The sequence below is a fragment of the Durio zibethinus genome, chromosome 15 (assembly GCF_047325235.1).
Source record: "Durio zibethinus cultivar Kanyao isolate XHJ-2024 chromosome 15, ASM4732523v1, whole genome shotgun sequence".
NCBI lineage: Eukaryota > Viridiplantae > Streptophyta > Magnoliopsida > Malvales > Malvaceae > Durio > Durio zibethinus.
In genome coordinates, this window is record NC_143176.1 from 18749290 (window position 1) to 18775625 (window position 26336).

The 26336-nt window shown below is 30.1% G+C and overlaps 2 protein-coding genes across 2 annotated transcripts; one reads left to right on the plus strand and one right to left on the minus strand.

Annotated features, from left to right (window-relative positions):
* The first annotated feature begins 4618 nt into the window (after positions 1-4618).
* Positions 4619-15930, plus strand: LOC111301184 (PH, RCC1 and FYVE domains-containing protein 1-like). Its single transcript, XM_022896668.2, has 9 exons — positions 4619-5111; positions 7654-7740; positions 9102-9191; positions 10131-10211; positions 10339-10530; positions 10613-12745; positions 13641-13787; positions 14461-14846; positions 15422-15930. Exons 1-9 carry the CDS (start codon positions 5043-5045, stop codon positions 15552-15554), a joined length of 3318 nt encoding a protein of 1105 aa, XP_022752403.2. The 5' UTR covers positions 4619-5042; the 3' UTR covers positions 15555-15930.
* Positions 15931-17382: 1452 nt separating this feature from the next.
* On the minus strand, positions 17383-19830 carry LOC111301187 (wall-associated receptor kinase-like 2). Its single transcript, XM_022896675.2, has 2 exons — positions 18809-19830; positions 17383-18648 (listed from the first exon to the last, which is right to left on the minus strand). The coding sequence occupies exons 1-2, from the start codon at positions 19662-19664 to the stop codon at positions 17486-17488; spliced, it is 2019 nt and encodes a 672-aa protein (XP_022752410.2). The 5' UTR covers positions 19665-19830; the 3' UTR covers positions 17383-17485.
* Positions 19831-26336: the final 6506 nt, after the last annotated feature.

A 26336-nucleotide genomic window follows, 5' to 3' on the forward strand; every position in this document is an offset into this window, starting at 1 on the left:
CAGAGAACTCATCCTACTTTCACTGTTCGTCATTGATTTTCGGGTGGAGAATACACTTTTTTCGTCCCAAGATTTTTAATTGATTCATAAATACTAAAGTAATAAAATTGAAAAGAAAATTATAAAAAGTTTAAAATTTCATAAGACACATTCAATTTTTTTTTTTCTTTATAATTTGCTACACTTCGAGTTTGTACATTAAAAAAAAAAGTAAATACATAAACTAATTAGACAATCCCTTGGTTTAAATTTCATACCATTTTACTATTAACATAGAAGATTACTAAACTAAACTTGTATTGTTAGAAAAATTAAACGCTAATAATGCTTATATTATTGACTTTATTACGAATATTTAAATTATTAATATGATTTTTCTAAAAAAAGACGAATATATCGTGATGATGTGAAAATGAAATGAAAACTATGAATTCAAAATCATTAAGATTCCTTCTAATTAATATTTTTTATTTTTATATATTTTTTCATTTATCATAGGAATTGACTTGTTTTATGTGCTTTTCTAAGTAATTTTCGTCGATGAATGAAAAATTTCATGAATTTTAGACAAGGATTGACATTTTGAACATTTCATTCTTTCCATCAATACGTCCAAAGATATAAAGAAAGTCAAATTATCAAGTTAATTTTTGTACTCTTGTCAAAATCATTACTTAATTCCTCACAATAATTTGAATAAATTAAATCTTTTATTTTCAAAATTTGAAAATTTAATCCAAAATTTAACAAAGTTAACATTTTAATCATTAATAATATGTTTGGATTGAGGAGATGGGAAAGAAAGGATAGGAAAATAAAGAAAAATAATGGAAATAAAAAAATATTTTCTTTGTTTAGATAAATTTTTAATTTAAATGAAAGCAAAGAGTTAGAAACTCAATAACCTTTAATTTCTTTTATATTTTTCACTTTTTTAATACCCCTAATTTGAGGAAAATAAAAATAAAGTTGAAAAAATTTTATTTTTATAAAAAGGCTATTATATCTATTTTTTTATTAATACTAAAAATTTAAAAAAAAAAAACCCTAATCACATCACAATCTTTTTGTAATTTTTTCAAAATTATTTCTTTTTTCAAGTAAATTTCATATGTCTCTTTCAATATAAAAATCACTGATATAGAAGTAATTGTGAGATAAAGTAAGATAACAAATATATCATGGTTCGATAGTACTTTAAAATTATAAACAATGAAAGATTATAGTTGAAAAAAATTATTATAATGAATTATTTTATTTTATTTTTTCACTTTTTATCCAAATAATGATTATTAGAATTTTTTTTCTTTTATTAATTTTAATTGTCTAAATAAGGGATACATATATTTTTTTCTTTAAAAAACTTTTTTTTGCTTTCATTTCTTTTGTTTTGTTTTCTTTTATTAATATTTATCTAAACATTGCATGAGATTTTGATGCAAACTTTTTTTTTTTTTTTCACATGGAATGTTGATATGGGATTTTCATATTCGAGAATGCCATCTTGATTTACTGGTATAGTATTTTGATTTAACTTCTTTTTCTCTTTCATTTTAAGCAAGAGTGAAAATGGTTGAGGTCACCAGTGGCGAGGTAATTCTCTTGCCATAAAACTTTTTTGGGTTAAAGATAGTGATAATTTTTTAGAAAGAGAAAGAAAATGACTGTTTGCTTAAAAAAAAAAAACTGAAATAAAAAGAAAGTGAAAAAGAAGTTATTTATTAAAATCTAGCTCAACAAGTTAGTATATTAGAAAGTAAAAGGAAAAAAATTGAAGGACTAGAATTAAAAATCTAAGGCTAAAAATAATAAAAGAAGACTATTTATTTATTACCTTTTTATTATTTATTTTATACTTTAGTAGATTTGGTATAAAATAAAATTTAAATTTAACTTAATTGATTTATATAATAACTAAATTATAATCTATACGATACGTAAAGTAATTTTATTTATTTAATATAAATATATATAAATATACAAATTAATTTCTTTTCAAATTATATTTAAATCTTCAAAATTCATAACATATATAAAATTTATATATATTGACTTGTTATTAAAAAATAAATTTTTTGAAAACAACAAGAAAAAAATTATTTCTTTTGGATATTTTTATTTACAATAATATTTATATACCTATAAGATTATCTCAAATAAAAATAAATTATTCCTTTTTTAAAAAAATCAAATATATATTATTAAATGATAAATTAAATAATAAAAGAAGTATTAATATATTTTCACTTTAATAATCTTAACTAAATTATTATGTAAAATATGAAAAATATTAGAAAATATGTGAAAGAAGAAAAAAAATAAATTGAAAAAAATATTATTTTTCATAAGAATGAAACTGTAATAATAATAAAATACATTTTGAAAAAAAAGTTATAAACAAAAAAAAAAACAAATTGCAATAGTAATAAAATATACATTGAAAAGAAGTTATTAAAAAAAATTGATGTATAACACATTATATTTATAATTTTAAATTTATAAAAGAATTTTTTAGTGGTAATTAAGATTACATAGATAATTTTTAAATTAATTTTTTAAAATTTAAAATAGATATAATAAGTGATAAAAATAATATTAATTTTTTTTTTGTATTTATTTGAACTATAAATTTGATAATTAGAGTTCAAATGGATATAATGGTTTTGATGATCTTATTATTTAAAAATTTAAGATGAAAATTTTTTGAATTTTCAAAATCTTACATAAAGTTACTTGAATTTTTAATGTCTTATATAAATTTTTTAAAAAGATAATTTTTTAAATCAAGATAAAAAAGATTATTGAAATATTTGGATAGACTTAATTTTTATAATTTTTAAACATATTTGAAATATTTTGATAATTAAATAATTTTTAAATAAGGTTATTTGGTCAACTAAAATTATTTATTAAAAAAATAAAATATATATTTTTTATTTTTTATTTTAAAAAATATATCTCTAAATTGATTTGATTTTCTATTATAATTTGAATAATTTTGATATTTGAATAAATTTAAAATTATCTAATTTGTAATTAAAAGCAATTATCTTATTTTTTAAAAAAATTATCTTATTTGTCATTTAAGAGAGTTATCTACATAAGCGCTTATGTGTCAAACTTGTTTATGTATATTGTTATATAATATATATATGTATATATATATTAGATTTTTAAAAGTAACATTTAATAAATTTAAAATTTAACAATTATAATTTTTTTCTTCTCATATTGCAAATTCTTTTATAGAAAATAAATTGGTTAGAAAATAAATTAAATAATCTATAAAAATTAAATTGTAAAAATAGAGTTTTATTTAATTTCAGAATTGAGACAATATTTTATCTCAAAAATATTGAGAAAATATTTAACTAGTTTAAAGTAATGATTGCATTTTTTTTTTATTTATAGTGAAATTAAGTTAAATTTTAAAGTAATAAAAAAGATGTTTTTTGGATTTCATAGATAATAATGAAAAATTTTGTAAAACATTATAGTAATTCAATGTAACTATTCATAAAAAATCAATGTAATTATAAAGTTAGTAAAATTAAAATAGTTTTAAGCAACAAAAGAATGGTTTTTAAAGTATAGAATTTCCTCAATTCAAAACAGATAAATATATTTTCTTTTCTATTATATTTTTTTATATTTTTCATTCTTATTTTATTGTTTTAAATTTAAATTTAAATTTTTATTTTGCATAAAGATTTAAAATATCATTTTACAGTAATTTTCTTAAAGCAAAAAGAGAAAACAATAGTTTAACTATTTTGAAATTACTTTCGTAAGCTAAGCTGGCTAAAAATTTTGTACAAAAAGTGGCAAAAAGAGGACACAATTTTTTTTTCTTTTGGAACCCAATGTGCTTCGTTTAAAATGAGAGAAGTTGAAAAAAAAAAAAACCTTGACTTGAGTCAAAGTGTTTGAGAGGGGTCAACAGAAATTGATTAAATTAACAAAAATTAAATATTTTAATTATAAAATTTAAGTTGAAATTTTAGTAAATTATACGTAAATTTAATATAAATTTTTGTCAAATTAAAAATGCTTTGATTCTTAAATGAGTTATTTTTTTTTAAGTTTTTTAAAAAGATGTGTTTTTTTTTTTAAAGTGGTCAAGAGAGAGATCGGCTGACTTTGAACTTACATAAAAAAATTTTGATTTTTATTTTATAATAAGAAGTGAATTTTTGCTAAAAACAACGTGAAATTTTAATTTTGTTGTTTTTTTTTTGGCCAATCATTAATTTTGTTGTTAATAATTGAAAACTAGTTCTAGAAAGCAAAAATATAAAAAGGAAATAAAGAAACTCAACTCAATTGAGTCAAAGATATTTCAATAAGTTTGACTAAGATTTTACCACTTACAGTTTCAGTAACATCATTTCACTGTCTTTCCTTCTCTCGTTTTACAACTTTCTTAGCCACCAAACAGAAAAAAAATAAAAAATAAAAAAAAATTACTGCAAAGCAAAACAAAGAAAGCAAGTATCTAATTATGAAATTCAGATTAAAAACATTTGTGGGTATTTTGCATTTATCCCCTTTGTCTTTTACTTTCACCTTATTCTCCTTTTTCCTCTATCATTTCTTTATTCCCTCCCTTGTCTATCTTATGCAACTCCTAATCAGGTCATGTATTACATTGTTCCAACGCTATACCAATTTTTTTTTCCTTTCACTTTCCTCTCAGATTTTCTCTCGTCCCAAACACCTCTCTGCCTTCAGTTCCCACCTCATTCTCAACTAATTCTTTTGCTCTCACTTGTTTTTGGCTACTTTCACGACAGAAAGCTTTATTTGATTACGATTCTTGTGATGGTAGAATCCAAAATCTTCGGAGATTGGGTGGAATTTGAGAGGTTAAAGTTAGGGTGCAGCTATGGAGAGGAGGGAAAAGTAAAGGGTTATTTGGATGGAAGGGTTTGGTTTTGAAAATGGATGACTATTCTAAACATTTCTTAAGTGGGTTTATTTTTCTTTTGGATCCCTTAACTTGTTGGGGGTCTTTTTTGCTCTACTGAAGTGTAGTTTTGGTTATGTCAAGAACGGAAAGGATGGCTTCCGATCTTAGCAGAACTGGCCCCATGGAAAGAGACATCGAGCAGGTGTTTTCCTTTTCTTGATTTTCTTTGTACTTTAATTACTGAATTTGATTTCTTTGTCTGGTGGATTGAATTTTTTGAGTTTTTCTTCTAATTATTGTTTGATATTGCTGATTCAATGCCTTTTATTTGGGGATGTTTTTAAGGGGGCAATTGAGAGTTTTAATGATGTGTATGAGTAGATTATGCTTTGTTGTAGGGGCAAGTAGAAACAACAGTGGCATGCTAATTGTAGCTTCAGAAGGGCGATGCCTTGTTAGCAATATTGGTCAGCTTATTTTAACTGTAACTTGTTGGACTTTGAAATGTGAGTAAAGAGGGAAAACCAGCTGATCTTAGGCTCCGTTTGATAAGTTGAAAATAGCTTCCAGAAATAAAATATTTTCCATGAAAAATGTTTCTTGGAAAACATGATATTTTCAATTGTTTGGAGACTCCAAAGGAAAATATTTTTCTATGTTTGAATGACAATAATGGAAAATATTTTCTGTCAACATTCATCAATGTCTTTCATAAAAAAATTTCATAATTTTAACAAAAACAAATTCATCAATATTTATAATACTCATACAAGTTCATCAAATCAAAACTCAAACCCATCCATAATGTTAAAAATTCAAACCAAAACTCATACAAAATCATAACAATTATTGATACCCATTTCATGTTGATAAAAACCCAACCAAAATCTTTAAATTTGGAAGTAATCGGAAACAAATATTTGACTAAAGACAAGCGTGGGTAAGTCTTGGCTAAAGGATTTTCATCTAGCTTCAAATAAAATTCTAAGTTTTGGAGACAAATTCTGGGTTCCTTTCCTAACTTGAAGAAGTGCAGAAAGAAAAAAAAATTGCTTACATCATTACATATGGTAGTTGATGATGAAAAATGATGATGAAGACGGAAGAAAATGGATGATGTGAAGGAGGATTGAAGATGGTGGGAAATTTGTGGGTTCTATGGGAAATTGAAGAACAAAATGAAAGATGAAAAATTATGAGAGATCTGTGGGTTTTATGGTGATTGTGAAAAAAATGGAATTGAAGGAAGGTGAAAGAATTAGAGGAGAAAGGGTAAAGATTTGGAACTTTTCATGGGTTTTCTTAGGGAGATGGAAGCAAGAATGAAGAAATTTTTTCACAAAAATTGTCTTCCGCCCAAAAGGAATGAAAGACAATTTCCGCTTTTCTCCCATAGTTTTTTCGTTTACCCAAAATTGTTTTCAGTTGACCAAGTCATTTTGTTCCTTCCAAACACAAGAAAACATGAAAAATATTTTCCAAAAACCATTTTCATTGTTACCAAATGGAGCCTTAGTATTATATTGATTCAATGATCTTGGAATTTGCTATTTGAGTCACCTGAGTAGTTAAAACCACTCTTGTGACAAATTAATGGAAATAACAAAATGCTCTAGGGCTGGTGAAATTTGTAGGCATTTTATGATGCTGCTACTTTACCTTCATTTTGCTGCTGCACTCAAATCTAAAACATAGATATGCAACTTGAGTAATGATACTTCTTGGCTAATTAGTGTTTTCTGTTTCACCATTCATAAATACTTAACCCTTTAATGGTGCTATGTATGACATTTATTGTTACATGCAGTTGCATTTAAGATATGCTAGCAACTCATGACATGGTCTCGATTTTATCAAGTCAATGATAATTATAATCTGTCAATCTCAAATACCACATGTGCTACTGCAGATTAAAGAGTGTGTGGCAGACCAGAAATAATTTTTTCTACTATGATTAATTCAAATACTTCAGCAGATTACTTCTTACTCTTGGGTGGTTGAAATTTAACTAATAATTCAATGCTAAGTAATTTCATTTCTCACCATATATCAATAAATGGGTACTGTCATATGTTCTATGGCACATCTATATCGACAAACCTTACTTCATGAGAGTTCTTCATTTGCTTCTGGATACTTGGAGTTCCTGATCTAAGCTCTGTGAATGGTAGGCTAGAGATAATCTGTAAATGTATGTATGCCTAGTTCAATATAAGTTGGAAAATAGATTGCTTAGATGCTAAGTGTTAGTATAGTGGTGCTTTAAGTCAAGGTGGGAGGTAATTTGAATTTGGCTTTGGTCAAAGGAATTGCCTCTGCTCTTTCTTAGAGTCTTGTCAGTGGTTCCCATTATGCACTGATTGTTTTTCGTTTAGTATTACAGCCTTTTCCTTTTCTGAAATCTCCAAAGATTCTTTTCATAGTTATTTTTGTCCTTCTATTTGAGTGGATATTTTTCTGAATAATTTGATCATCCATTGGATATTTTTCGTTTAATTTATACCCAATCCACAACTTTTTCTTGAATCAACCAAAAAAATGATCGAGAAATTCACTTACAATAATGAAGCAAATCAAGAAAGAATTAATAAACCAAATAAAAATACAACTACAGATGAATGTGCAAAAAGAACTTAATTGTATGAACCGAAAACTCAACGTTGATCTTGGAGCGATAATTATGTTTCCTACCTGCAAATGTCCTAAATATTCCTAAGTTAGGTTATTGGTACGCTTTACAACAGGCCATTACTGCTCTGAAGAAAGGGGCTTACCTGCTGAAGTATGGAAGAAGAGGGAAGCCAAAATTTTGCCCCTTCCGCCTTTCGAATGTAAGTTTTCCCTATTTTCAAGTCACATGTTCAAACTTTTTAACATGTTTCTTTTACAGTGTGTATCTATTCTATAGCATACTTTTTTTCATTTTCAATCAGCCTGTATTGAAGATGTGACTAATGATTTACACATGATGTTCAAGCCAAGAAGAAATATGTGTAAAGTAGTTTTTACTTTTAGCCATTGTAGGTTATGAGTTATAGAATGACTAGTATATAGAGGAAAGTCAGGTTCAGGGCTGCTGATGATAAGACTACTTCATAGTGACAACATGAGAAGTCTAAACTAATTATGTTTGAATAGAAATGATCCTTATTCTACATGAGAACCCTTTACTCTGTTTACAACCATTTGGTCCATTGTCTCTGGCACTCTTGCTCAAATACCTGTATTAGATATAGAGAAATCAGGTTCAAAACTGCTGGTAAGAAGATTATTCTTATTTATAACTGCCAACTTGGGAAATACAAATTAACTATACTCAAATAGGAATTAACCTATTCTGCATGATAACACATCACATTAGTTTATAACTATTTTCTGCTACCACTATGCCTTCATTACTCTTGCTCAAGTGGGTTTGATGAGAGCATAGTCCATTTGCCATCACAACTTATCATTTCTTGTTCTTGATTTGTTACATGATAGTAGTGGTTCCTCCATTGGACACTGGAAAACCCTTCTGTGTAGATATTAATAGAAAATTAAAGTTAGAGATGTCATCACTTACCTGTCTATGTACATCAATGACCATGTACCTTGTCAAGAGAATGTGCACCCTTTGATGAAAATCTTGGTCTACAAATACCCAAAATATCATAATTTGGATTGGAAATACTTTGAGAAGCATGTGTGTTTTTTAAGTTCAAAATTCATATGCTGGAATGGTTTTCAAAGGGAATAATGTACTAAAAGATGGAGAAAGCAAAATTCCAGTGCTCTATCTCCACTCGTTGACATTTATGCTGAATGAGCTAAAAGGAGCATTGAATAAATCATGTCTAAATTGCGGGTAATTAACTATCTTCTATTGACATATTTTTATTTGTATTGCTTAATTATGCTTCTGTTTACTTGCTTTCCTCATATTTAACTTTTTGAGCAATTTGACATGGACAAAAGCATATTCAATGGATGGAGAAAGAAATCAATGTCCTCTATGTCTTACTGAAGAATAGAAACCATAAATTGATTTAACATGTAAGCTGAGTGATTTAAAAAGTGTACTTATTGGTGTAACATAAGGTTAAAAAAAAAAACTTATGGCAACTTGTTTCAGTTTATCCTTGTGCTGCTGATATTGAATTACATTTTCCTACTAAAAGTCCTAAATTGTTGATTGTTATTCTGCTTTCAGGATGAGTCTGTTTTAATATGGTTCTCGGGGAAAGAGGAGAAACATCTTAAACTGAGTCTTGTGTCTAGAATCATATCTGGGCAGCGCACTGTAAGTGGTTTTCTGTAGAGATGGTGTATTTTCTATGCCTGCTTTGCCATGATATTGACAAAATTTAGAGAGTTGATTACCTTCCTGTAACATGTGATGAAAACATAAAGAAAGGTTTGCTTTGTCAGATATTTTTAATTATATTCTTTATCTCGTCTATGGCACTACTAAGCCTGTCAAATTAGTTTTACCCTTCATCATTCTTATTTTATACAGTCATTTATTTCCTTAACAAAACTTGAACCGCAATTGTTTAAACTGTATTTAAGCTGATATGAAATTTTAGTCTTCTATACTAAGGTAAAACTAACCTGTAGTTTAGCTGTAGTGGGATCCTGGGAGGCAGCCACTAGTTTACTTAAGCTGGGGGGGGGGGGGTGTCTTTTTACAGGCGCAACTCAAATGTACTTGTGTTTTGGTTAGCGGAGGTTTTTGTCACTGTACACAAGATTAATCCTTGTTCTCTAGTTTTGGCTAAGTTGCAATTTGAGTTGATTAATATAAGTTTATTCTTTTCAATCCAATTTTTTGCTTGTTCATTTCATTACAACTACACTTGGATCACTATAGCAGCATTACAATGACCCTTAACTTAAAACTATTATGATGTGGATGTGCATGTTCGTTGTTTTTTTCCTTCTTCCAGTTTTCTGTTTGATTGTTGCATTGTCCATCAACCATGTCGCTTCTGCACTTGGATTAGCATAGCAGAAATAGGACAATTCCAACCTTGAAATTGTGGTGTTATAGTGGTCATGTGTTTTTATGGTCTCTTCTGTGTATTTTTGTGGCTCTATTGGCTTCTGTTAAATTTTTTTGTGGTAGTCTAGTCTCCATCATACATGTCTTGTCTTGGTGACACTATGATGACTTTATATTCAAAAAATCTTTTTATTTTTCTGCTAGTTGTGATAAAAAATGGCCTATATTGTTTTCCAGCCTATTTTTCAAAGATATCCTCGGCCTGAGAAAGAGTATCAGTCATTTTCACTTATATATAATGACAGATCGCTGGATTTGGTAAGAATATACTTCTTTGTAACCATGGCTTCTCATTTATCTGATTACTGTTGCATACCTCCTCTACTGTGCCATATACAGGCAGCTCAAAGTTTTTTTTTATTTTCTTAATAAAATTATTTACTAGATCTGCAAGGATAAAGACGAAGCTGAAGTCTGGTTTAGTGGTTTAAAAACATTAATCCCTCGTAGCCACCAAAGAAAATGTAGAACAGAATCAAGAAGTGAAGGTATTCCTTCGGAAGCAAATAGTCCTAGAACATACACACGAAGTTCACCTTTGAATTCGCCATTTGGTAGTAATGATAGCTTGCAGAAGGTATGGTTATATTTTATCTACAAAATATGCCTTCTACACTACAAGATTGTGAATTTAAGATGCATTTTGTACTTTAATTCAGGATGGTGGAGATCACCTTCGCCTCCATAGTCCGTATGAAAGTCCTCCAAAGAATGGTCTGGATAAGGTGTTTTCAGATGTAATATTATATGCTGTTCCTCCCAAGGGTTTCTTTCCTCCAGATTCTGCTAGTGGTTCAGTTCATTCTTTGTCTTCGGGAGGATCAGATAGTGTACGTGGCCACATGAACACAATGGCAATGGATGCTTTTAGGGTTAGTCTTTCAAGTGCAGTTAGTTCATCAAGCCAAGGGTCTGGTCACGATGATGGTGATGCCTTGGGTGATGTTTTCCTTTGGGGTGAAGGCACTGGGGATGGTGTTTTGGGTGGTGGACTTCATAAAGTTGGCGGTTGTGATATCAAAATGGATTCTTTACTGCCAAAAGCTTTAGAATCTGCAGTTGTACTTGACGTCCAGAACATTGCCTGTGGTGGTCGACATGCTGCCTTGGTAACCAAGCAGGGGGAGGTTTTCTCCTGGGGAGAGGAATCTGGAGGCCGCCTTGGGCATGGTGTAGACTCTGACGTTTTGCATCCAAAGCTTATTGATGCCCTTAGTAATACTAACATTGAGCTTGTAGCATGTGGTGAGTGTCATACTTGTGCTGTATCACTTTCTGGTGATTTGTACACATGGGGTGATGGCACTTATAATTTTGGTCTTCTTGGTCATGGAAATGAAGTAAGTCATTGGGTGCCAAAACGAGTGAATGGGCCCTTGGAGGGCATTCATGTCTCGTCAATCTCTTGTGGCCCCTGGCATACAGCTGTAGTAACCTCTGCAGGTCAATTGTTTACCTTTGGTGATGGCACATTTGGTGTTTTGGGTCATGGAGATCGGAATAGTATCTCAATACCAAGGGAAGTGGAATCCCTAAAGGGGCTCCGCACTGTGCGAGCAGCTTGTGGAGTGTGGCATACTGCTGCAGTTGTTGAAGTCATGGTTGGAAGTTCAAGTTCTAGCAACTGCTCCTCAGGAAAGCTATTTACGTGGGGAGATGGGGATAAAGGTCGACTTGGGCATGGGGATAAGGAAGCAAAACTTATTCCTACTTTTGTTGCTGCTCTTGTTGAACCAAACTTTTGTCAAGTTGCCTGTGGACACTGTCTGACAGTTGTCCTTACAACATCAGGGCATGTCTACACTATGGGAAGTCCTGTTTATGGCCAACTAGGAAATCCACAAGCTGATGGAAAGGTTCCTTCCCGTGTTGAAGGAAAGCTTTCTAAGAGTTTTGTTGAGGAGATTTCTTGTGGTGCTTATCATGTTGCTGTTTTAACTTCCAAAACTGAAGTTTATACTTGGGGGAAGGGAGCAAATGGTCGATTAGGTCATGGGGATGCTGATGATAGAAACTCCCCAACATTGATAGAAGCTTTGAAAGACAAGCAAGTCAAAAGTATTGCTTGTGGCACAAACTTCACTGCAGCAATCTGTCTCCATAAATGGGTTTCAGGCATTGATCAGTCAATGTGTTCTGGTTGTCGCCTTCCATTTAATTTCAAAAGAAAATGTCACAATTGTTATAATTGTGGACTAGTCTTTTGTCATGCATGCAGCTGTAAGAAGTGTCTTAAGGCTTCCATGGCTCCAAATCCCAACAAACCTTATCGTGTCTGTGACAATTGTTTTAATAAACTGAGGAAAGCCATTGAAACTGATGCATCATCTCAATCTTCTGTAACTAGAAGAGGAAGCATAAATTATGGGACTAGTGAATTGGTTGATAAAGATGATAAGTTCAATTCCAGATCTCATGCTCAACTTGCTAGATTTTCATCAATGGAGTTGTTAAAGCAAGGGGAAAGCCGATCAAAGAGAAACAAGAAGCTAGAATTTAATAGTAGTCGTGTCTCACCAGTTCCAAATGGAGGCTCCCAATGGGGAACACTTAATATTTCTAAATCTTTTAACCCAGTATTTGGATCATCCAAGAAAATTTTCTCAGCTTCTGTTCCTGGATCAAGAATCGTTTCTCGTGCAACATCACCAATATATAGACGGCCTAGCCCTCCTCGTTCAACAACCCCAACCCCAACACTTGGAGGCCTCACCTCCCCTAAAATAGTTGTTGGTGATGCTAAGAGGACGAATGATAGCCTTAGTCAAGAGGTTATTAGATTAAGAGCACAGGTATTTTGTCTTTCATACTCCTCAATACCATTGTGGAAATTTATTTATTATTTTAACTAAGGTTCCCTTTGATTGTTGTTCTTGCTTCCTGCCTTTTCCTATTTAAATCTTGCTTCCTAAGATTGCAAAAATGCAAAAGCAAAAGGTAAAATGCAAAATCATCATTGATTAAAGATGGACAAATGATTAAAATGCAGCAGCAATTGTAGGATGATTGTTCTGAATAAAAGTAAGAAATTAAGATCATAAGTTTTGCTGTCCAAACAAGTTCACATTTTTATTTTTAATTCTTCAAAATACATTTTTTGCTTTTATATTCAGACATTTTTTTGTTTGAGCAAAAAGAAAAGTTGCAAAAATACTGCTAAATAATTCCTAAATAAATTGCATTGCCTTACATTGTTTTACGCGTTAATGTGTCTGTAGCTAAGGTGAAGGAAGCTTTACCAAAAATTTGAATACATCCTATTTTGTGTGTCAACTGTGAGAGTGGTCAGAATCTTGAGGACCCATTGCTCTTGTTCTTTTCCTTGGTCTGGCTGATATGTTTATTGGATATTATTGTTAATTCATGATGCCTAGATAACAAATGAGTATGCATTATAGATTTCTATCCTAAGTGAGTGTATGAATGCATCAAAACTGGTGCTTCTTCAATGCAATGCAATTAATTCTGAGTTCTTTCAAAACAATGATCAAGATATGGCTTCCTATCTCAAAGCATTAAGATTTCTCTCAGACAATATGTTAACTTAGATGCTAAGCTTTAATTTCAGCAGGATATTTTACAGTTTAGAAGATTTACTCTTGCTTCCTTTGTCTAGCAAAGCTTTTAACTTGCTTGATAGGTTATTTAGTATTTATGCATTATGCCTTACCAATCTTTATCTATCAGGTGGAGAATCTTACACGAAAAGCACAGCTTCAAGAAGTTGAGCTAGAAAGAACAACCAAAGAGCTGAAGGAGGCAATATCAACTGCAGAGGAGGAGACTGCAAAATGTAAAGCAGCAAAGGAAGTCATCAAGTCACTTACTGCCCAAGTAAGATGGATTTATGTTTGTTTGTGGTCCATGATATCTATTTTAATGAAACTTTATCCCTACATCTGTGCATTGCAATGTGTTTGAGTAATCATAGCTTTGAACTATACATTTTTGTCCTTTGTTGTTGTCTTAGCTATATTAAGTCATTTTTCCCAGTTTTTATACTCAAGTTTGTTCTTATTTATGTCTGAAGCTCTTTGCTTACCTTTACTAACAAACTGAGCATGTGAGAAAACCACGAGAATGCTCAAGTTCGATTATACTCCACTTTTGATGGATTCTTTTTTCCTTCTTTTCAGATAGTTGGTTCTACCCTAAAAATTATACAAAATTAACTTTGAATATTTAGTGTCTGACAGAATCCCTTCTTCGTGTTCCTCTAAAGAAGTTGGAATTACAGTTTTTCACCGGACAGTATATGGAAGCATCATGCTAAACTATTGCTCATACAGATTCTAGATGTATTTTTTTTAATTGCATATGAAAAGCTTTTGTAATGAAAGTATTATCTATGATATATAATGTTATCAGTGCATTATATTTATTGTTTAGATACTCTTTTCATGTATTACTAGAGTTAGTTAAGTGGTTAGTTTGACTTCCAATACTTGCATCATGTCTTTCATCATGTCTTTCTACTGATATAGATGATATTTGATATGCTGAACAGTTAAAGGATATGGCTGAAAGGCTGCCTGTGGGGGCTGCATGGAACATCAAATCGCCTGCATTTACTTCGTTTGGCTCCAGCCCTGCTCCCCATGATGTCTCTAGTGTTTCAATTGGCAGATTGAATGGTCAAATTGTTTGCCAAGAACCAGCTTCAAATATATCAACCAGCCCATTACTTTCTAATGGGTCCAACACTGCCAGTAATCGTGGTTCAGGCCATAACAAACAAGGCCATATTGAATCAGCAACTAAAAGTGGAGGCAGAACAAAAGAAGGTGAATCTCGAAATGAGAATGAGTGGGTTGAGCAAAATGAACCTGGTGTGTATATAACACTTACCTCGCTACCAGGAGGTGCCAAGGATCTCAAGCGAGTTCGCTTCAGGTATGTTATGCATTACTCTTTCTGGCAATTCTAAATTGTGTAGACGAGCAATCCCAAATAAAAGGGACTTGAGAGTGATTTGGTGGAGAGGACATTTGTGTTTGTAGTGAGGCAAAATCAAGTAAGATGATAATAATATGGGAATTAAGAAAGTGTAGGTAAACTGCTCAAGTTAGCCAGATGTCAGCATGGGTTTGGCATTGTCTAAACTTGTGAAAATTAACTGATGCCCATACTTGGCTTTGACGAACAACCAAATCACTATAAGCTTTGAATTTTACTCCTAAATGCATCTCTAAGTACAAGCTTGTAACCTGTGTTTTTGTCCCTACACTAAGTGCATGGGAACTAAATGAGGTGAAGTATGTTCAGTCTATTTTGTGTATGATTTTAGTTCAAACTGTAACACTCCCACCCATAAACGCGTACTTCTTGTGCTTGACGTAGCCATGTCTGTTTAGACCACCTTTGATTGGTGTAATTACCCAAATATTATATCATAATTGACTCTTAGAGATGAACTCAGTAACGGTTATATTGAAGAGAAATTAATTGATCCGAAGCTTTGAATGCAGTCGGAAGCGGTTTAGTGAGAAACAAGCTGAACAATGGTGGGCAGATAATAGAGCAAAAGTATATGAGCAATACAATATTCGCATGATTGACAAGTCTAGTTTTGGTATTGGGAGTGAGGACTCGGCTCATTAACACAGTGAAACAACTATATGTACATGTAATAGTCTTTTCAAGATTTCTATCCCAATTATTGGGATCTCATTTGATCAATTATATTCGGCTTTCCATTGTTCATGGAGAGTTGAGGGAAGCAGAAATGGTACAAAGGAGACAACTAGAGAGGTTTGATTGGGATTTCTTCTATTTTTGCCCTCAGGTAGGTTTTCCGTTTCATTTTTCATTTTTTCCTTCTATGTGCCTTGCGTTGTTTTTTTTTTTTTTTTGGGGGGGGGTGGAGAAGATTGAGGGTGACAAATGTAAATTCTTAGTATGTTGCTGGCTCTTGATAGCAGCAGCCATGTAAATTCATAAGCAAATGAAATCTGCAGGAAAAAAAATTATAGTTTTTCATTTTTGTTTTGATTTATATAACTTCAGTTCAGGCTTGTTCAAAGCTGATGCCATTTTCTGATTTATGTTCTTGCGTTTTACTTGTCAATAGTTTTGTACTCCCGACACCATCTACTCTTTTTTTCTTTGCAGCCATTCATGTGTATTTTCATCTGTTAAATCCATGGAAAAATCTTCGATAAGCAAACATAGGATACGAAATAAAAATTAAAAAAAAAAAAGTAGGAACTCAATTAAACATCTAGAATGATAGTGATGGATCTTTGGGGAGTCAACTAATAATATATAATATGTTTTATCTTATATTTTCTTAAAATTTATTTTTTCTTTTTGTATGTATCATATTTCTAATCTCATTTCTAAAGTCTAAAAATTTCACTATCATTGTGTTTGATAATAGTATATTTGATAATATATATATAAACAATACACTAATAAACACATTATGAACTCATAAAATTATAAAACAAAAATATTACTGTAACAGCATTATACTTTTCACAATAACATAATTTACAATTAATGGTAAAATTACTGATTATATGGTTTTCAATTAATTAGAGGAATTTTTTAAACTTCTTTTGGTAATTTAAAATTGAAATAAAAAAAGAAGTATAAATAAAGCAGTCATTAAACATTTTATCAAAATAAGAAAATTAAATATACTTTAAAAAGAAATGAATGAAGATGAAATTTTGATACTAAAAGTTATGATATTTTTCTATCCCTTTGTAAAGTAGTTTCAACATGATTTTTTTTTTCTAAAAATGAATTATAACCATGTGTGATAGAGATTTAAAGTTAAATTAAAAGTGAAAAAAATCTGGAGAATAAGGGTTGTATTGAAGCTAAATCTCTTTTTCTTTAAATCCCCTAAACTTTGCTTACAAATTTTTTTTCTTAAACTTGGACCTTTCTTTATTTAAAAAAAAAAAAGAAAAACACATTTGATATTTGGTTGAAAATTTCAATATTGTTGAGAAAGTTGAAAAATTAATTTGATTTTTGTTAAGTTAATTTGATTATGATTTAAATTTTGTGACAACTCGATTTTAAAATTTTACAAGTGTTAGATATAATAAATGAATAAATATTAATGTAATTTGAGTATCTCTTAAATTATAAGGCATCAAATTAAATTATAAAACACAAATAATAAAATTAACATTTTAAGTTTAGAGGACCAATTTAAATGTATTTAATATACAATATAAACATGCTAAAGGGGGTTTCAAAGATTTTTGGGGGCCTCAAGCTCACATTACCAACCGCCTCCGCTGGAATGCACAAATATCGTTCAATTCCAAATCAAGGTTGTATGATATGAGCTGCCTGCCTGCGAAAATGAAGCACGTTGAAACTGCATATTTGCTTCATTAGCTTAGTGAGGTGTGAACCAGAAAGCATGGCCATGTTGGGCTAAAATAAATGCAAGATTGCTACACAAATATGTAAAATATTGTATATAAAATTAGGTACCGAGTCTGAAGCAAAACATTTTTACCCCCAGAATTAGGTATATCAGCCACTGATTACCTTAAAAAAAAAAGTTATTACACCTCTGCAGAGTCGAAATCTAGAGAGAAGATGGATTCTTCAATTTCAATAACAGTGTGCTCTGATGCTTCATCACATATTAATTGGGCTTGTTCATGGATTTCTTGGCATTTATGTGATTGTCTCAATCCTTCTAGCGCCATTGATACCTCCTTCATTGTAGGCCTTTTCTTGCTATCCAATCTCAAGCATCTAATTGCAAGATGTGCAACAGCATAAATATCCTGCTTGGTAGCTTCTTTAGCAACTTGGTTGTCTAAAATCTGAAGCAACTTGTTCTGTTTTGTCGATGAAATGAAGTATGCAACGAGGTTTCTTTCTTCCTCAGCTCGGGTAAAAGAGACTGGTTTCTCCCCTGTTAATAGCTCAATAAGCACAACGCCAAAGCTATAAACATCGCTTTTCTCCGTGAAGTGGCTTGACTGGAAGTATTCTGGATCCAGATATCCAAATGTTCCTTGAACAAGTGTGGTCAAGTGAGTTTTTTCATCGGGGATTGATCTTGAAGTCCCGAAATCAGACACTTTGGCATTGTATTTAGCGTCTAGGAGAATGTTGGAAGATTTAATATCACGGTGAAAGATGGGGATTGAAGCTGCAGAATGCATGTAAGCTACTGCTTCGGCAACTTCACAAGCAATTCTCAAACGATTCTCCCATGAAAGTGAGGATTCATTATCGTAGTTGTGATGAATATGGTCGAAAAGTGTGCCATTTGGTATGAACTCGTACACTATTATAGGAAATTCAGTCTCTAAACAACAACCAAGTAATTTGACTATGCTCCGATGATTGATTTGGGAAAGAATGACAACTTCATTTATAAACTGCTGGATCTGCGACTTGTCTATTGCTTTAGACCTTTTAATAGCAACGATTCTACCATCATGTAACATTCCTTTGTAAACCGTCCCAAAGCCTCCCTGCCCAAGAATCCGACTCCTGTTGAAGTTGTCAGTCGCTTTTTGTAGCTCCTCCGCAGCAAATATTTTTAATTTTTCTCCACCCCCAAAAGTTGACAGTCTTTGGTTTAACATCAAGCCCCCGTTCTGCTTAAAGAAATTCTCTCTACGGATTTTGTCCTTTCTTTTTCCAAGTCGCAAATACATGTTGTAACCAAACAGTGTTAAACAAAGAAACCCCAAACCAATACCAACACCTGAAGTAAGATGAAAGAAAAGGAAAGCCTTATTCAATCTTGCAGTTGGATGGATGACTTAAATCAGCTCAAGTTGCTGATAAATTCAATTGTTTTACTCATTTAACACAGTTTTAAAAGTAAAATAGGAATGTTTTGAAGAACGTAGAAAAAGACTGACCTAAAATGGTTGCCAATTTCAGTGGGAAACCCTGATGGTTTCTATCTTGTGATGCACAGTGACGACCATCTTCCAACTCATATGCATATTGGCCGTTTGGACAGCTACAAAACAAACTTGCAGGATTTTTACTGCAAGTTTCGCTTTTCATTGGAATCAACAAAGGCGTAAAAGCAAAGATAGCTTCCGCTGTCACATTGTTTGCCGCGAGTATGGCTTGCGCATCTGCCCCAAATTGTTCCCCAATTGATGAAGCGGTCTCACCGAATTTCACGATATAAGTCAGCAGAAAAGCCACGTGGTTAGCTGTCTGGTTTTGGCTAGGACAAGCACATCGCAGGGGAATTGTTAGTTGTGCACCCACCTCCAGACTCTCACTGTCGAAATAATTTTGACCTTCCAGAGCCTGGCAAGTGGTCAGGCCTTGGTAAGTATCATTGGCTATTTTGAAATATGTGTCGCCTTTTCTAACCGTGTAAGGGGCGACGTACTGGTACAAACTGCCCCAACAAGAGCAAGTAATCGGAACTATAACAATCTCCTCACGAGAGAACTTGTGGGTGATAGAGACGTTATTGATGGAGGCAATATTCGAGGCGTCGGAGCCTAGCAGAGAGGCGATGCTTTCAGGAGAGTCATAAGGTTGACGGGAACGGAAGGTGACAAAGGACCCGCAGGACTTCTGAATCCCGTTACAGTAGTACCCTTTGGATATAGCAATATTAGTGTTACTGCAGTCGAGCTGTGAGTTGTTTAGGTACTGTTGTTGGCCCTGCGATGGATGATGAAACTGCGACAGAAGCATAAGCGTATAGAGAAAGTGGGAGACGGAAAAAAGCCCGATGCCCATGGCCATGGATATGAATATGATACTAAATTTTGTAGTCTAGGCTTGCTTCATATAATATTCTCAGTCTTCGATCAAGCAAATCATGCTATGACGGTCAGAATGGAGTTTCCAAGTGCCAACATTGAATTTTCTATGTGCCAACCTTCTTGACGGTTTCGTTTTCCCGAAAAAAAAAAAGGCCTAAATTTCAAAATCATATACCATGGTCAAGCAGCCACAATAAAGGCTGAGCAAAACTCGTTGAAATTTCAATAATATAAAGGAGTTTGGTTCAGCAAAACCGAAATATTATACACAATGATAATGAAAATTTACTTTTTTCAAAGTCAATTAGCCAATAATGAGTCACGCAATTGCTCACCAGTTGACACCTTTAATGCTCCTAATCAACGGAATTAATCGATTAAAACACTCAAAGCTGAGTTTTATTTATTTATTTATTGAGTTAAATACATATTTGACTCTTAAATTTTATAATTTTTATTACATTGATATTTAAAAATTTTTTCTGTTATATTGGTATTTGATCATTCAAATTTATTATCATGTTAGTATCTACCTCTAACATGTTAGATAACTTTATAAATGCAGTAAGAATATTTAATAATATATTGACATAGATAAAAAAATTTTAATCAATCCCATATCATCAATGTCGAGTAACTTTAAAAAAAATTCAGAAAAAAATAAAAAAATTTCTAAAAAATTACAAAAAATCCAAGAAATTTAGAAAAAAAAAAAAAAGCTAAAAAATTTTAAAAATTTTTAAGAAATTCTAAAAATTTTAAAAATTCTAAAATAATTTTAACAAAATTTTTTGGAAATTGAAAAAATTGTAAAATTTTTTAAAAAATTATAAAACAATCTAAAAAAATTAAAAAAATTATAAATTTTTAAAAAAATTTTTAACAATTTTTAAAAATTCTAAAATAATTTCAGAAAACTTTAAAAAATTAAAAAATTCTGAAAAAATTTTAAAAAATCCAAAACTTTTAAAAATTTTAAAAAAAATTTTAAAAATTTAAAAAATTTAAAAATAAAAAATAAAAAATAAAAAATAAAAAATTCTAAAAAAATTTAAAAAATTCTGAAAAATTTTAAAAATTTTAAAAATTCTTAAAAAATTTCTAAAAATTCTACAAATTTTTAAAAAACTAAAAAAAAGGGAAAATTAAAAATTTCCAAATTCTAAAAAAAATCAAAAAATTTAAAAGAATAAACAAACAAAAATTGATGACTTTAATAAAATTTAAAATTTTGTTAAAATTAACAAAAACCAAAATAAAAACTAAAATAAAAAATCAAAAGTTTTTTGAAATAAATAAAAATTTTTAAAATAATTCTAAAATTCTTTTATAGTTTTTAACCCTACAATTTCAATTTTTTATACATTTTTTGAATTTTAAAATTTTTTGGATTTATTTTATATTTAAATTTTTTTATTTTTTAGATTTTTAATTTAAAGAATGTTTAAAAATTTTGAAATTATTTAATTTTTTAAAAAATTTTAAAATTTTAAAAGTTTTTAATTTTTTCTTATTTTAATTTTTTAAAGTTTTTATGATTTTTGCAAACTTTAAGAAAATTTAATTTATATAAATTTTAAATTTTTTTGATTTTTTAAAAAATTTTCAGAATTTAAACATTTTTTCAAATTGTAATAATTTTTATAATATACAAAAATATTTCTTATTTCTATTTTTTATAAATTTTAAAATTTGTTATATTTTTTCAAAAAAATTTTAGAATTTTTTAGAATTGTTTTGAATTTTTTAGAATTTTTTAAAATTTTGGACAAAATTTAAAATAATTTTGGAATATAAAATAGTTTTTTTAATATTAAAATAATTTTTTATTTTTAAAAATTTTTTAGAATTTTTTAAGTTTTTAAATTTTTTTGAAGTTTCTAAAATTATTTAGAAATTTTAGAAATTTTAAAATTTTTAAAAAAATTTACAATTTTTTAAAAATTTTTAATATTTTTTGAGAATTTTAAAATAAAAAATTTTAGAAAATTTTTGAATTTTTAAAAAATTTTTTGATTTTTTTTTTAAATATGATGTGACATTGATTATGTAACATTGATTAAACTTTTTTGATACATGTAAGTATTTTATTGAATATCCATATTACGTCAATAAAGTTGACTAACAACATTAATCACATGTATTAACATAATAATAAATTTGAATATTTAAGTACTAATATAAAAAAAAATTAGATACTAATGTGACAAAAATTATAAAATCTAAGGGTCAAATATATATTTAACCCTTATTTATTCAAGCATAATTTGAAAAAATAATAAAGCTCGAGTTCGCGGAAATTTGGACCGGTGGAGTTTGAGATTAAATTCAAAACTCAAATGACCCTGCTCGACCCTGCTCGAGTTGTTACTCCAACAACTGGGTGTCTAACTTGGTTTCAAAGGTCAGGTTAAACCCACAACTATAGGCACTAGTAGTTAAGATTGGTTAAAATATTATTTTAGAAAAAAATTTTACATTTAATGCATTATTTTCACAGAATTTAATAGGAGACAATACATTAATTGCAAATTTCTTTCCTTATGCATCACTTTAATTAGTATCATTAAGCAACAATTAGCATTTCCCATAAATAAATTAATTGTAACATTTCTCTTTCCCCTCAATTTATTTTTCATTTCTACATAAAGACAATAGTTTTTTTTTTTTTAAATAATTTTTAAGATCATCACATGATCTTATTATTAAGGGGATCTTATCACTTGTAATTTAAAATCATTTTATTTGATTAATAATCATTAACTCTTAGAAATTAAAAATCACTATGTTTTGTATTATTAAAAAAATCAAACATCATTTTGTTTGAAAGTACAAAAAAAAACTATGTATATTATAATAATTATATAAACTAATAATTTTAATATTATTTAAAGACAATAATTTATAAAATATTAGTATTTTTATTTATTTTATAATAAAATATAATTAAATTCTTAAATTACGAAATATATTTATTGATAGGTAAACTAATTTTTATAATATAAATAATGTAAAAAATATTTCAATTAAAAAATAAAATTAATTTATTAAATTCATAACAAAAGAAAAACAAAAAAATTTATAGTATATATATAACATTAAAAAATTAAAAGAAAGCACATAAATTATTTTTAAACTTATTACAATGAATATTAATTTGAAAATATATAAAAATATAATATAAATAATTAAATTTAGAAAGAAAATAAATTTTTAATTCACATATTGAATATATAATAATAACTATTATTAATTTTACATCACTTCCCTTCCATAATAAAATTTTCCCACCCTTGTGAATGGAAATTATATCATTCTCAAAAGCAATGATCTGATTATTCTAAATGATTTAGAATTACCATCACATAAGATCATCAAGTATTTATCAAACACAATGATCTAATCACCATGTGTAAATCATCATGATTTTTGAAAAGATTTCTCCATATCTACCATAGCCAAATAATTTGTTGGGCCTAATTTTATTTATTTTGCATCTTTTTTAAAATTTTTTCATTTTTTATTTTTTTTATTTTGACTTAATTAATGTTTTACATCTAAACACAAATAACAAAGATATCCTTAATTTTCTGCTGAAGGTTTTGAGAGGAGAAAAGATTACTATACCCTTTTGACCATCAAATATCCCTAACACAATGTTCACCCATCAGGAGGTCTAGGTATCAGATCACCAAATTTATTATCGACATCTTCGATGTGGGACAAATTGGATGATGAAATAGATTGGCAGCTTGGTTTGTTGAAGGCCGATGTTACAGAGGGAGGTCGATTTTGGATGATGACTAGCTTTGAGCCATAGTCTGACTTGGTGGTTATCTGATCTCATGCTTGTGTTCTGGATTGAGTGCATAATTGGTTTAAAGGTTACCGAGGTGATAATTTTTGGGGTGATTTGAGATTAATGTTGGAGCTTTAACCTATGTATTTTGTTACAATGAAATAGAAAGGAAAATTTTTTTAAGTTTCAGCTTGGATTTACCATCATTTTTTTCTTATTTGCACAAGTTTGAGAATGGTTAACCAATCTAAAAGTGGATAATTGGTTTAAAGGCTTACATAATTACTTAGGTTAGAGAACATAATTACAAGTTCTAGGTTGGATTTCTTCAAATTGCTTAAACACAAGCTTATCGAAGATAATTTAATTCATATGTTCACATACAAAATAATATAAGTATGAGCTCGATTTGAACTAATCTACTGATAATAGACTTGATTTACATTTCACATCCTTGGGATAGCAGTGCCATTCACAAAATAATAATGCAAGTGTGAGCTCAGTATATAATAAATCTTTAAGTTTTTTGTGTTCCATATCTTTGGGATGATGTCACCATTTAGATTCTCTAATTTGTAGGTCGCATCATGAACAACCTCTTTAATAATATATAGTCTTTCTCATGTTGGGACCAATTTGCTGCCTCAATCACCTACCCTTGAAGCTTTAACTTTTTTAAATACTAGGTTGTCCTTCCTGATGTGTTTACAGCGGACCCTCTTATTATAATAATTGACTATCTTTTGTTGGTAGGATGCAATCCATATTAGAGCTATGTCTCTTTATTCTTCGGTGAGGTCAAGATCGACCTTAAGTGCCTCTTCATTTTTTTCTTTCATTGCCAATTCAACTCTTAAGCTTAGTAAGCTGACCTTAGCTGACACTACAGCCTCTATTCCAAATGCCTAGTGAACGAAAGTTTCACTAGTAGGCACTTTTGTGGTCGTCTTCAGGGCCCATAGAACTCCCGATAGCTTATCGGCCCACTTCACTTTTACCACATCAAGCCTCTTTTTCAAAGCTTTTAATATGGTTTTATTTGCAGCTTCGGCATGCCTGTTGGACTAAAGGTGGGCAACTGAAGTGAACCTAAGGTTGATATGAAGATTTGAGCACTATTCTTTGAACCTTGGATTTTTGAATTGTTTGCTATTGTTTGTTATTATAGACCGAGATATTCTGAATCTATAGACTATGTTTTTTCATATGAATTTCTCGATTTGTGCTTTAGTGGTGGTGGCTAGAGCTTCAGCTTCCAACCATTTTGTGAAATAATTTACTGCCACTAAGACAAATCTTTTTTAACCCATGGTTGGGGTGAATGATCCGAGGACATATATTCCCCACTATATGAATAGCCACGAGTTGATGATAAGAGTGAGTTCGGTTGAGGAAAAATGTTACACATGGGCAAATCTTTAACACTTACCGTATCTCTTCACTAGTTTGGTCACATCTCTTCTGATAGTGAGCCAGTAATAGCCTTGCCTCAATATTTTATAAGCTAAAGGCTAAGGTTCGAGGTGACTTTTACATATTTCTTCATAGATTTCTCGCAGGATGTATTCTACCTTTTCATCATCAACACATTTTAAATAAGATAGGTTAAAGAATTTTTTGTATAATTTTTCTTCGATCATTATATATCGGGAAGCTTTTCTTACCAATGCCTTAGCCCTGACTCTTTTGTCAGGTAACACTCCCGTGGTCAGGTATGCTTTAATTGAAGTCATCCAGATTTTTTTTTCTATGACCTATCCTACAAACTTGTCCTTGGTGCTTTTATATGTTGATTCTTCTATTAGAACGCGATCCGAACTTCTAATTGCTACTCTTGAAGCTAACTAAGATATGGAGTCTGCTATTGAATATTTTGATCTTGATATCTTCTTTTATTTTAGCTTTTTTTATGCTAACTACCAAGGCTAGTGCTTTGTTGAGATATTTTTGAATTTTATCTTTCTAAGTTTCAAACTCTCTATTTATCTGATAACCACTAGTTAGGGGTCGTTATAAGCAATTATATGTTGGACATTTAGCTTGGTTGCCAACTTAAGGCTAGCTATCAACATCTCATATTCCATTTATCCTAAACTTAAATCTCAAAACATATGGGTATTGTAGTCTTTCTAAGTTGATTAGAATGAGGTCAGCTCCTCCGTTTTGGCTCCTCCGTTTTGGCTTGTAACTAATCCATCGACATAGAGCTTTCAACCATCTTTATCCAAGTTTTTTTTTCTTTTTCAAACTATCCTTTTGGTTGTACCAAAATGTGTTTTACAACAAAGTTTGCTAGCACCTATTATTTTGATGTCGATCTGAGTGAAATATGTAAGTTGAATTTGCTGAACTTTATTGCCTATTTGATTAGCCTTCCTGATATTTCAAGCTTCTGTAAAACTTACCTCAGTGGCTGATTGATTAGGATGTGGATCGTGAAAGCTTAAAAGTATGACTTGAGTTTCCTAACTGATGTGACATTGGCATAGCCTAATTTTTCTATGCCGTTTTAATTAACTTCAAGCTTTGTCAATATTTTACGTACAAAATAGATTGATCATTATTTTTCTTCTTCTTCTCGAACTAAAATTGAGTTGATAGCTTGATTTATGTTGGCTAAGTATAAGTATAGTATTTTGTCAGTCCTCGATTTAGATAGGATAGGCATACAGGATAAAAACTCTTTGAGTTCATCAACAGCTTTTTGGCATTAAGGAGTTCATCTGAAGTTAGAGATATTATTTAGAATTTTAAAGAATGGTAGGCATTGCTATGTTGATTTAGACATGAATCGACTGAGTATGGCTATTATGTCGATTAACCTCTATACTTCTTTTATCGAGGTCAGTGCCT

What these genes read in the sequence shown, in the direction of transcription:
- LOC111301184 (XM_022896668.2), top strand. Translation starts at nt 5,043, where the DNA reads ATGTCAAGAACGGAAAGGATGGCTTCCGATCTTAGCAGAACTGGCCCC. An exon ending in GTAATGATAGCTTGCAGAAG is followed by an intron (nt 10,531 to 10,612) that starts GTATGGTTATAT and finishes ACTTTAATTCAG; the next exon opens with GATGGTGGAGATCACCTTCG. An exon ending in CTCAAGCGAGTTCGCTTCAG is followed by an intron (nt 14,847 to 15,421) that starts GTATGTTATGCA and finishes CTTTGAATGCAG; the next exon opens with TCGGAAGCGGTTTAGTGAGA.
- LOC111301187 (XM_022896675.2), bottom strand. Translation starts at nt 19,664, where the DNA reads ATGGCCATGGGCATCGGGCTTTTTTCCGTCTCCCACTTTCTCTATACG. An exon ending in GAAATTGGCAACCATTTTAG is followed by an intron (nt 18,649 to 18,808) that starts GTCAGTCTTTTT and finishes ATCTTACTTCAG; the next exon opens with GTGTTGGTATTGGTTTGGGG.